We start from the raw sequence: 12,329 nt of genomic DNA, 5'->3' as shown, positions 1-12,329 counted from the left end.
ATGATGTACAGGTATTACAGTATGGAAGGCCATATTGGCAACATAACAGAAGATAGGTTCTTTTAGTTACATTTCCAAAAGAGGAATTGCAATTCAAGGAAGAGGGTTGAGATGGTGATATAAAAGGTTCCAGACAAATACAACTTCCTGTCAGACAATAAGAACAGAAAAGGAAACTAAATGAAGCAAAAGATCAACAAATTAAAAAATGAACAAAAAGAAACTTTGGAAGGTAATCCTTCCTCCCTCCAAAAAGACAAAACAATAAGTGATCATGGTGTCAGTCTGACCCACAGGTTACTTTTAACCTAGCTTAGTTTGTAATCTCATTTGGAACTATGGGATTACAGGGAAAGGGAAGAGCAAGGAGACTAGACTATTTATTTATACTACAACTCAGCCTCCATCCTATTTGAGAATGAAGGGAAAAGTCAAGAACCCAAAGATCATTTACAATTAATTCAACTTTTGCCCCAAACTATGGCAAAGAGAAAGGGTTGGGAGGCCAGATCTTTAAAAAAAATTTTTTTAATTGTTGTTGTAAAATATTCTTTTTATATAACCTTCATTTCCAAAAATACATATTTATACCTCCATATCCTGATTTATCCCTTATATGCAAGAGAGACAGAAAGAAAGAGAGACACAAAGAGAGAATTCAGCAAATATCAACTCATCATCCATCCACCAACTAAATCTGGTAGTATGTTCAGTATTACATGGTGTTACATAGTCCCCTAACTTTGCAAAGAAGGGAGGGAGGTACATTTTCTCCTCTTTGGGGTCAAGTTTGAGCATATAATTATGTAATGTATAGCTTCTTTTTTTGTTTGTTTTTGTTTTTTCCAGCTTCATGTTGTAGTCATTGTATATATGGTTTCCCTGGTTATGTTTACTTTACTTTGCATTAACTAATTCATTAAATCTTTTCATGCTTATCAGAATTTCTCATGTTCATCATTTCTTATGATGCAATAAAATTCCATGTAATACAATTAGTTTAGTCATTCCCAAATTGATGGGCATTTTCTCTGTTTTTATTTTTTTTGCTAAAGCCAAAAGTGCCCTTATAAATACTTTGGTGAATAAGGGATCTGTCTTTCTGTATTTAACCTTCTTGGTGCATATGCCTAGGTGTAGGATCTCTGGGTCACAGTGTATGCACATTTTAGTCACTCTCTTAGCATAATTTCAAACTGCTTTCCAGAATGTTTGGACCAATTACCCACTCTTCCAACAGAGCATTAGTAGTCCTGTTTTCTATAATCCTATAATGCCCATGGGAACATTAAGTGTTCCTATCTCTTCTTTGCCAATTTTGTAAGTTTGAAGTAAAACCTCAGAGTTGTTTTGATTGTCACATCTCTGATTATTAGTGATTTAGCACAATCTTTCCTGTGGTTGTGCAAGTTAGATATGCCTACATGTACTGTGTGAACCTACATGTGTTATTTTAAAATATAGATACATGTCCTGGGAGACATAGTTAGAGATGATCTGAGATATGGTCCATGACTGCAAAGAGGAAAGATATAAATGGCGATACTTATATCTTCAACAGACTAGTTGAAGAAGGAGAGACAGGAAAATTCCAGGAGCTAGGCCTTCTTTCCTCCAGTCTTTGAGGCAGGGACAGAACTAGAATTACATTTATCTGCTACCCCCCCCTAGCCCCCACCTCCTCTTTGCTAATCTAAGAGATAATAGATTTAAAACAAAAAATAATTTATCTGATTTTCTTCACAGAATTGGAGCCCTTTAGTCTATATTTTCCAGCTTATCTCCTTTCTACCAAATACTAGTTATACCAAAGACTATCACAAATAGTAAATAGTGAGGGGCGGCCAGGTGACTCAGCAGGTAAGAGCACTGGCCCTAGTGTCGGGATGACCTAGGGGATCGAATCCGGGCTCAGATACTTAGCACCACACCCAGAAATAACTGGCTGTGTAACCTTCAGCAAGTTACTTAACCCCAATTGCTTAAAAAAAATAGTAAATAGTGAGTAAATCTATTTCCAAGCAAAACAGTAAAAAGAAATTTGGGAAATTATACAATTAAAAGAGATAAATAAATATATATGTACCTATGTGTACATGTATATGTATACACACATGCATACACACATATATACATATACAAACATTCATATATACATATTTATTTCCCAATCCCCAATCTCACTGAAGGGGAAATTCTCTCTCCATAGTCTCTAGGGAGGCAAGCTGGAAATCAGTTAAATATTGAGGGGTCAACTTCCCTTCCATGTCTACAGTTTCTCTCCATATGTGCCTCTAAAGAATGTCTCTGGGACCAACTTTTAATAAGTCCCATATATGGGGCTGCAGCATTACACTCAGTATTCCCTTGGCCAATTAAGAGCAACGTCTCCCTCCATATATACAATAGCCTGAAAAAGATCTCAGGTTTGGGTTAAAACTAGGTTATAGTTTATAGGCTGAGATTTTTTGAGCATTATTTGTTTATATCCTTTAGAGACTTACTCTTTAGGGGACACCAGATCACTTTCATAGTTTGGCTCTCAATCCATCCAGAGCTATGAAGGGGAAAGGTCCAGTGGCCACTTTGTCCCACTCTGCTTTTTCTCAGATTGGCTTTCCATTTTTTTGTCTTTGCTTGGCACCTTTTAAAAAGATAACTATATTAAGGCACAAAAACCAAACAAATATAAAAAATTCAAATGTTAAACACATCTTTATAGAATATAATATAATAAAGCTATCATTAGTAAAAATTTTAAAGAAAATATGCCATCTTATTTTTAAGGTCTTAAAAATATGTATGTTGTTTGTATATTACCTTATATGTATGTGTGTGTGCATGCATTTATGTTCCTTCTTCTCTTTATAGAGAGCTATCCCTTGTAACAATGAATAAGAGATTTTTTTTTAAAAAAGAAGTTCAGTAAAACTAATAAACACTGCAATAGAGATTGAAAGTACATACAATGTTCTGTACTCACAGTACTATACCTCTACAGAGAAGGTAGGGGAGTACATTTTTTCTAATCTTCAGGTCTTAGCTTGATTATTATAATTATATAGTGTTCCGGTTTTAAAATACTTCCCATTTACACTGTTTTGGTCATTTAAAATATACTAGCTTAAATGAAAGCTACATAATATAATCTTTAAAAATTAGTAGATCAAAGAACAAGTCATAAAAACAATATATAATTGTAACAACTAAAATGACAACAATGAAACAGCATGCCAAAACTTATGAGATGAAATCAAAGAAGTCCTTATGGGAAATGTTTTACATCTAAACAATTACATCGACAAAAAAGTGAAAGAAGAGTTCTATGACTTAAACACCAACTTAAAAAATGAAATCCTGAAATTTATAGAAAATCAGAGGAAACAAACAAAATTAAATACAAATCACAATCAAGATGATAAATAGCACTATGAACTATTTTTCAAAATAAAATAGATAAACCATGAGAGAAACAAAGACAGAGGGAAAAAAAGGAAAGCCATTTAAAAAAAATAAAAAGTGAGAATTCACAAATGAAGAGGAAATTACAATGACGTAATGAAAGGAAAATGGCATTTATTATTTATTGAAGCACTTTCTTTCATGAAGAAAGCTAGTAATACCTCAAGAACCTTGAGTTGTAAAGTGAGGCCAAAAAATGGAAAGCCAATCTGAGAAAAAGCAGAATGGGACAAAGTGGCCACTGGACCTTTTCCTTTCATAGTTCTGGATGGATTGAGAGACAAACTATGAAAGTGATTTGGTGACCCTAAAGTGTAAGTCTCTAAAGGATATGAATAAATAATGCTAAAAAAAATCTCAGCCTATAATTACTGGAATGAAACTGAAGCATGGAGAACTTAAGTTTGATGGAATTTTCTAACAATGAAGGTTGTTAAACACTCGAATGATTTCTCATGAGAAGATGATGAGTGTCATTTAGAGATTTTTTTTTTTAATTTGTCAGAAGTGGTTTGGCCATAGGTGCAATCTTAGCTACAGCAGGGGAGTACGTTGGATAGTTTCTCAAATTCACTTCCAGTTTCAGGATTCTATGAGCCATAGCAATAGTGACAGAGTGGTCTAATGGAAAGAGCCCTGGACTTGGGTTCTAGGTCACTAACCCACTGTATGACCATGGACAAATCGCTTTACCTCCATGGCCCTCAGTTTACTCATCTGCAAAATGTATAGCAGAGGGTAGATGATACCCTTCAACTCTGGTTCTTACTACTCTAATAAGGCAGAAATAGTTATAAATGAAATAAAATACAAGAGATTTGCAAACCTTAAGGAGATATATAAATGCTACCTATTAACAACAGTGATTATAACAAAAATAATTATAGTAACCAAGTGACTCCTTTCTTTCCTCAGGTTCCTTCCTTCTTTTCATTAGTTGACTAGCTGAATAAAACCCTCTATTTTCCAGCTAATAGAAACCATAACTCTCCAGTAAATACAATAAATTATAAGTATCTTTATAAATGTATATATACATACTATATATGTATATCCCAACATTGCCTTAAAAAGCATTGGAATTGACCTTTAACCTAATACTGCTATATTAATCTAACCTGCTATGTGATTAGAAGTCATGTTATAACCCTTCATTGGCTAAATATAATATTGAAATGAATTTATTGCTTTCTCATTGTTTATTCACAGTTTCTTTAAGGTCTATGGATTTTCAGAATTGGATAGTGTAATGGGAATGTAAATTTAAAGATCTTCCCTGCCCCTAGGCTAAAGTGCACCTGGAGCCTGGGGTGGGAGGCTTATTTTTCAGTAGATACTTCTTGATTGGCCAGTGGGTCAATAAGGTTGTTACATTCTCTGAGCCAGGAGAAGGCTATATAAGCCCTGATGTGTAGCTTTGTTTTGGGGCTCACTTTGAGAAGTGTTCTGTGATTTGATCTGGATTCTGGGAAGCCGTTGTCCAGAGCCCCCCAGCTTTGAAAAACCCAGATGTTGATTTGGTATGGATGTAATGGTTGGACAGTTTGGAAAGCTGTCTACTTGATCTGTTTCTGTCTTGATAATTCTGCCTGTATACTCTGAAGTTCGGGGTGCTGACCTTTTTCCTCTGAACGAGGTAAACGATATATGTTTGACTGATTAAAGTAAGCTTGTTAACCCATTTTGAGTTGCTTTCCTTCATCAAAGCAGATCCAAGAACCTGTGTTGGCAGCAAACCCTGAGGACGCTTGGGGTGCTTGCTGCTACAGATAGTTAATTTCATTTCTGTATAGCATTAAAAAAATCATTATTATTTGTAAGCTCAAAGTTGCATCCATCCACATAGAGTCTTGGCAAGGTTCTCAGTCTAGGATACATAGTATACAAATGGGCAAAATATAGTTCCTAGCAATAAGATCATAAGGTCTTAAAGTAAGAATGATTATCTATTTTAAGTTGTACAAAAATCCCTGCAACTGTTGGATTTTTTTAATGTTTATTCAAATGAGTTTCTGGGATTTATTAGTAACATTTATTTATTACTAACATCTAGATAATGAGTATTATGCATGAAAACCTTGGGGAAAATCCAGTGTGGTGGCAGAGAGAGAGGGCCACCGCATTTTCCCTTTCTTTACACAAGTAATGCCATTTTAGAATAAACCTCCATTTCAAGTTTAGACAGTCACATTTAACCCTGATGTTTTGCCTTCATTTCCCCCAGTTCTTGTGTAAGTATAATGGAAAGACAAATAGAATCCACCCTGTCGAAGATCCCTGAAACCAAGAACAGACTTTTATATTAGAAAGTCTCTGTATTCTTTCCCTTGAAACACAACAAACTGTACCCTTCCCCCTCCACCAAGACAGGTGGTTGACCAGTTGTGAACCCAGCATGACAGTGTATTTTCTGTGTACTATAAGTACTTATAATAAGTGGCTCATATTCAGAAACCCACTTGTCCCATCAAGACCCCTATCACTAAGAGTTAACTGATGCTTCTCCCTGACATGTCCTGTAACAATGTACAGGATAGACTTTTACTGATTAATCAAGTCAATAACAAGCATTAATTAAATTCCTATTCTGTACCAAGCTAAGTGCTGGAAATACAAAAAAAAAAAAGTCCAAAACAATCCTTGTCCTCAAGGATCTCACAATTTAATGGAAGAAACATGCCAACAACTACATACAAACAATACATACACAGAAAAATTTAAATGAGTTTTCTTGTCATGATAATTCTGGCATCAAGAGTGGGATGTCCTAAATACAAAAAAGATGAGAAACTACTGGCTGTTCCCTCTTCACATTATTTGCTCTCTTCCCTCCCCTCCTCCCCACCACTGTGGCAGATGTAAGATAAAAGATCTTCCTTTTAATTCTCTATTAGGGAGCTTGGGACAAATGTTGCCTATTCACTCCACATTTTTTTGAAATCTGGACTTGTGTTTGTATGGTTGGTTTTTTTTAAGTATATAAGATCCCTTATTCCTGTTATACTGTTTCTGTTCTCTGTCTGGCTGACTCAAGTCCTGTTATATTTGTTTTGTGTTGGCAAGACTTTGGCATCCTATAAGAGAGAATCTGTTTTATTACCTCCATCAAGTATTGTGGGAGGGTTGGCATATTTAAGTATGTGTTTCCAGATTTGAAGAGCTGTTATAGACTACTGCAGGCTTTCCAGCAAGAATAGGTTTGTTTGCAGATAATAGACAAAATAAACAACTATTTCTCCTCCTCCTTGTCTATGTCTGGTTTTTTGATCTTCCATCAATTTTTTTCTTCCCAGTTCAGTTAAATCTTTCTCTAACCTACAGGGGGCTGAATAACACCCCTTACCCCCACCCACACACACACATTCCCCTCCCTGCCATCTAGTGATGTATCAGTGAGCTCCTAATGTGTCTTCTGTCCTCAGAGTATGTTTATATGTGTGAATGTGTTTTTTTTTTTTTTTAAGGTTTGACAGCTGTTATAGACTGAACAGAGAATGACTTTGTTGTTCGGCTAATCCCTTCTCTCCTTGTGTTTCTCTGATTTTATGATCTTAGGTCAGTTTTTTTCCTCTCATCTCTGCTGAGTCTTCCCACCTACAGTGTGGCTGAACCCTGTCCTGCCCAGCAATGTGATTGTGAGCCAATTATCTATCATTCAGTATGAATCCATGAAGAGGACAGGTCTTTTTGAGCAAGTTCCAGGAAGGGAACTCCAATATCTATTTTGATTTAGTTTGATTTATCATTCTCTTGAATTTTAATTCTTATTATGGTGCACTTGAGAACAGCAACAACAAAATACCTAAATATGAATCTTGGTTTGTTTTTGCTGAATGTCAGTGTATGAAATCAAGAAAATGTCTCATTTTCTAAATGTGTGAATAATGCTGGGAGAACATGTGTTTTGTTTTATCTATGCCTGTTTATTATATATGATGAGTTGAATTGTAGTTTTACCTGAGGAGAAATCTTTTTTTTTTCTTGGCCAGATCAACCAGAGATATCAAAGTTTTGCTCATCTGTGCCCACTTGGTTTGAGGCAGTTTTGTAAACAAAAATTAATTTGCTGCATTCAATTTTAGAAATAATGAAAGATTCTAGATTTTTTAAATTAACTTCTTAACCTTTCCTTTTCATTCTGAACTTGGCACTCAGAGTGAAAATAATAGAAAAGTAAAGAATTGATAATGAAGGAGGGGAGTTTCCTTTTCCTTGTCCTTCTGTGATATTGCTTTGAAAAATAAGCAAAGGGGATGCAAAAATTATTGTATATGATAAAACCTGTACAATAAGAAGAGAAAATAGTCTAAGGCAAATTAAAATAAATTCAAATCAAGTTTAAAATGCACTTGCATTACTCAACAGTTTTATGTGTGTGTTCAAAATTTTATGATGATTTTATCATGGACTGTGATATTACATGAGAAAAGCAGAAGATGAATATTTGTACTCAGCCTATATAAACACTTATTTTTCAACATTCTTTTCCGAAACTTGACCATCACAGCAAAAGAAATATAGAATGAATATATTTATGTGCTTACCTGCTATATGATGACCAAGTATTTACTCCTCTATTTTGTTTCCTCAGAATGGGGAGAGATTTTTTTGCTCAAAATAGAATTTTTTTTAGCATTTTAAATTATGTTAAGACAGTTCTTAAAACAGAAAGCAATAACTTCTAATCTTTATGTAATGTTTAAATGATTATTATTAGAAGGAATTTAACCCTCTTATCTTTTATTTTTGTGAAGTGATGACTTACATATTTTCCTTTTTAATTAATCTTTCTCTGATGGGATAAATATGTATTTTATTTCTGGAGGAAATTTTTATGTGTTTTGTGTTCTGAAGAAGGATATACTACAAAGTTTCAGATGAGTTTTAATCAATTGTATTTGAGGGGGGAAACCCCTTTTTTAATTTAAGGATATAAAAATGTATATGCACTTTAATTCAGACTTTCTGAATTAAATTGGTCTGTCATTGCTAATACTTAAAAATGAAATATTACAAAATAATGGGGTAGGAGAATTTATAAATTTGGCATTGTCAAAAAAAACTTTGAATTTAGTATTAAACCATAAATGAAAAAACACTCTTACTTTTGAAAGGTAACATTGTCAATTTTTAGAATTTAGCCTCCTTTAAAAAAACCTATGCAAAGGTGGGTATAAACCTACATACGTTATAGGTATGTTATTAACATTTGTTTGTTCTCTTTTTACCTTAAAAAAGCTACCTCGATATTTAGAACCTATATATAGCAACATCATCAGAGAATCTTCAGAGCACTCAAATTGTCAAAACATAGACTTTTTCTCTATCCCTTGAGCTACATGATATATTTATAGGTAAATTTTCAAAATAATTTCTGTTGGAGAAAAAAACAATCTGACACTCAAAAGTTGTGACAATCAGAAATGCTTTTTTGTTTAATAGAAATTCTTAAGCCTCTTGAATTTAGTCATTACATAATTTATTTTAGATTTTAAAGACTCAGGTTAATTTAAACTCTACATAGATTTTGAATGAACAATTTCCCTTTATGCCAAGAAATTCAACTCTAATCATTTAGAGAAGCAAACTCAACTACTTGGTACATAAGGATCCCTGTTGCTGTATATTTAATTTGCATTAAAATTTGATATTATATGTTTTATTGCTTCTTTGTTTATCTTGTTAAGTATTTCCCAATTACATTTTAATCTGGTTCTGGCTACACTCAACAATGTTATGGGGCATGTACAGCCTATCGGCTGCATTTTGACACTTATGTTTCAGACCATAGCTTAGAAAGTGATATAAAATGGTATTTATAATATTATTATTTGTGCAGAGATTAATATGTGTGCATACATATCTACACATGTAAGACATAAATATATGTATATCTAGATTAGATGTAGATATAGAAGATGTATGTATAGATTTATATTGATTTGTTTCATACTACTCTGAATACTACCACCATCAAAGGATTGCATTTCTATCATAGTTGTTGCTATGTGGGATGGGGGAAGAGAAGGGGGAATACTTTCCATAGTTGTGTTTCTTTTTCTCCTCTTTTTTTCCGTCCTCTTACCTTCCCCCAAACCCCTCCAACAACAGTTACGGTTCACCCAGGTTTCCAAAACATTTAAAACAAAATCCCAGGAACATAATTACTAGATGATGTCTGTCGCCTTATTATTTAGAGTTCTGTTGAACTGTAATATTAAAAATTATGTTTACCTCAAATTAGTTTAATTTGGGCTATAGTCATGTGAACTAAAAATCAAAATTCTTAGCATGGGAAAAACTTTTTGAACTAAATTGTCCCATGTGATTAAGCACAATCTATTCAGTAAAACCTAAATACTCCTCATTGCTATAATGAATTTCTTGAGACATGCAGTGGTAAGTTATGACCATTTAAAAAATTTTTACATGCTTAATAACCTTCCTTATATTTTAAATAGGGGTCAATTCAGGTTATGCTCAATGTTAGTCTTCAAAATAGGAGATCTTAAATATTATAGGCAGCCAAATGGCAAAGTAGATGTATTGAGTGCTGGGGCTAGAATCAAGAAAATGACTTCCTGAGTTTAAATCTAGCCTCAGACACTGTGTGACCCTGGGCAAGCCACTTAATTCTATTTGCCTCATTTTCCTCGTCTGTAAAATGAGCTGGAGAAGGAAATGGCAAACCACTCCAGTATTTCTGACAAGAAAACCTCAAATGAAGTCTGAAATGACTACACAACAACAAGAATATTAGGATGAGACAATTGAATAGCTGTCAAAGTCTTCCATTTGTACATTTTGAAGTTGTTCTATCTGTTTTTAAGAAATACTGAATAATTTAATTGTAAATTAATTCTGTAATGAGATTCAGCTGAACCCAAATCTCAAAACCAATTGGTATGGCTCTCTCGTCATTAGTGGAGATCAATACCCCAGCCTACATGAGGGGTGAGACAGAGTTGGTGACAGACAGAGAAGTGAGACCTCAGCTCTCTTCAGTCTCAATTTGAGTCTCTTCCGTTTCTTGGGTCTGTTGTATAAAAGCTGTCATGCATGGAGACCTGAATCTCCACTCCAAGCCATTAAGCACACCATCTGGAAGCCTACTGAAAAAGACACCAACAGGTACCTAGATCAACAGCAGTACATTGAACAGCAATGCTTTCAACAGGGGATCCACAGATGCCAATTTAAAAGACTCTGGGGGCAGCTAGGTGGCACAGTAAATAAAGCACCAACCCTGGAGTCCTCAGATACTCGACAAACTTTCTGTGTGACCTTGGACAAGTCACTTGCCTTCTCTCCTCAAAAAAAGAAAACAAAAAAAACCCTCTAGAAGTTGACATTGCAATAGAAGGGCAGAGTCAATGTGTTAATAAATAATCTCTCTCCTGACCAAGAGAGGGAAAAAAAAAAGTAAAATCACAAAACAGTCCCTAAGACATCAAGGATATTACACCATATTGGCTAACTTTAATGAATGTCATTGCTACCATATGTAAGCTTCTATCATGTCTCTATAAATTTTCATATATTCATTTATTGTGCAAAACTTCACATTTTGTATTATTTTTGTGCATATTAGTTGATTAGTATTGTTTATTTTAAGATGTATTCTTTTTTTCCAGTTTTGTTGGTTTATTTTTTTAGAATCCAAATACTTCCAATATATATTACAACTGAGCCATTAATCTTGTAGCTTCATCCATACTAATTGTTTCGCCTTCAGAGTACTGAGAAATCAGGTGATTGGGCAGAGGTTCAAGTGACAGCCTTTTTGAGAAGTGTGCAAGCTCTTTTTGGATATCTGTGAATGTCTTATTTACAGTTCTAACTTCTTCTTCTTTCACAATGTTTATCTTCTTAAGATTTGTGGTGACTGGTTTTGCTTTATTTTTAGCTTTCAAATTCTTGCCGGCAATACGAAATACATTCTTGATCTTCTGCCCTTTCCCTTTGTTCTTCCCCATTGCCTGTTTGTTTGCGGATCATCCAAAAACAAGATAATCTTAATGCTCCAAAAAATATGGAACGCTTCATGCATTTACGTGTCATCCTTGCGCAGGGGCCATGCTAATCTTCTCTGTATCGTTCCAATTTTAGTATATGTGCTGCTGAAGCGAGCACTAAAATGTATTCTGAATAAATTATTATATGTAATATGAATGCAGGCCTGTTCTAGTGGCACCAAAGAAAAGGCAGTTAAAAGTGTTTAAACACCTTTTATTAAATTTGTAAGTACAAGTTGTTTCACATGTATTATTCAGCTTTGTCTCAGAGCTATGAAACCCCAGTTTCTTGTATTAGTGATGTTAATACTACAGTAAGCATACCCTGCTCCAAATGATAAGAATTGACTGTGTTAGGTGGACCTTCTTATGACTGTCATTTTGACTAGATCTCAGTTTAAATCCAGGTAAAAGTGTTCAATGCTACTGAGCCAATGAGCCACCATGAAAAGGAAAAGACCAACAGTGGCCACAGGGAATGATGTCTCTCACCTCCAGCTGTTAACTATTAGTTGTAAGTGAATATAGACTGTAGGAAGCTGGAATGTCTGTCTTTATGAAGATGTCAAGATCATCTTGACTCAGCTTTCCTTTTGTGTTATTTCAGTTTTGAATAGTAAAGCCTCCTACCTATAAGACCATAGGCCAGGCTTTTACATCTCTTGAGTAATATGCAATTCTGAATTATAATTTGGCTATTCCAAATTATTTTCTGATATTATCTACAATCAAATGGTGCTAAGAAAATTTTGTTTCACTTGCCTTGTGAGATGACATTCTGCAATATTGGGACTCAGATCTGACAGATATTTATACTCTTAAAGTAATGTCTTACTTCCCCTCTTACAGTAA

General features: G+C 34.3%; 1 protein-coding gene and 1 non-coding gene across 2 annotated transcripts; both read right to left on the bottom strand.

The window, feature by feature from the left end:
* Positions 1-11,082: 11,082 nt before the first annotated feature.
* LOC138164058 (ribosomal biogenesis factor-like) lies at positions 11,083-11,491 on the bottom strand. Its single transcript, XM_069091702.1, has one exon. It carries the CDS (start codon positions 11,436-11,438, stop codon positions 11,142-11,144), a length of 297 nt encoding a protein of 98 aa, XP_068947803.1. The 5' UTR covers positions 11,439-11,491; the 3' UTR covers positions 11,083-11,141.
* LOC138164516 (U6 spliceosomal RNA) lies at positions 11,489-11,595 on the bottom strand. The gene has a single exon (XR_011169097.1). It is a non-coding gene; the product is annotated as a U6 spliceosomal RNA (small nuclear RNA).
* Positions 11,596-12,329: the final 734 nt, after the last annotated feature.

Source organism: Petaurus breviceps, unplaced genomic scaffold (assembly GCF_028583685.1).
Source record: "Petaurus breviceps papuanus isolate PSGF00001 unplaced genomic scaffold, PetGlider_PUasm1.0 189, whole genome shotgun sequence".
Classification (NCBI taxonomy): Eukaryota; Metazoa; Chordata; class Mammalia; order Diprotodontia; family Petauridae; genus Petaurus; species Petaurus breviceps.
The sequence above is the reverse complement of the archived record's forward strand: the minus strand, read 5'-3'. Positions and strand labels throughout refer to the sequence as shown.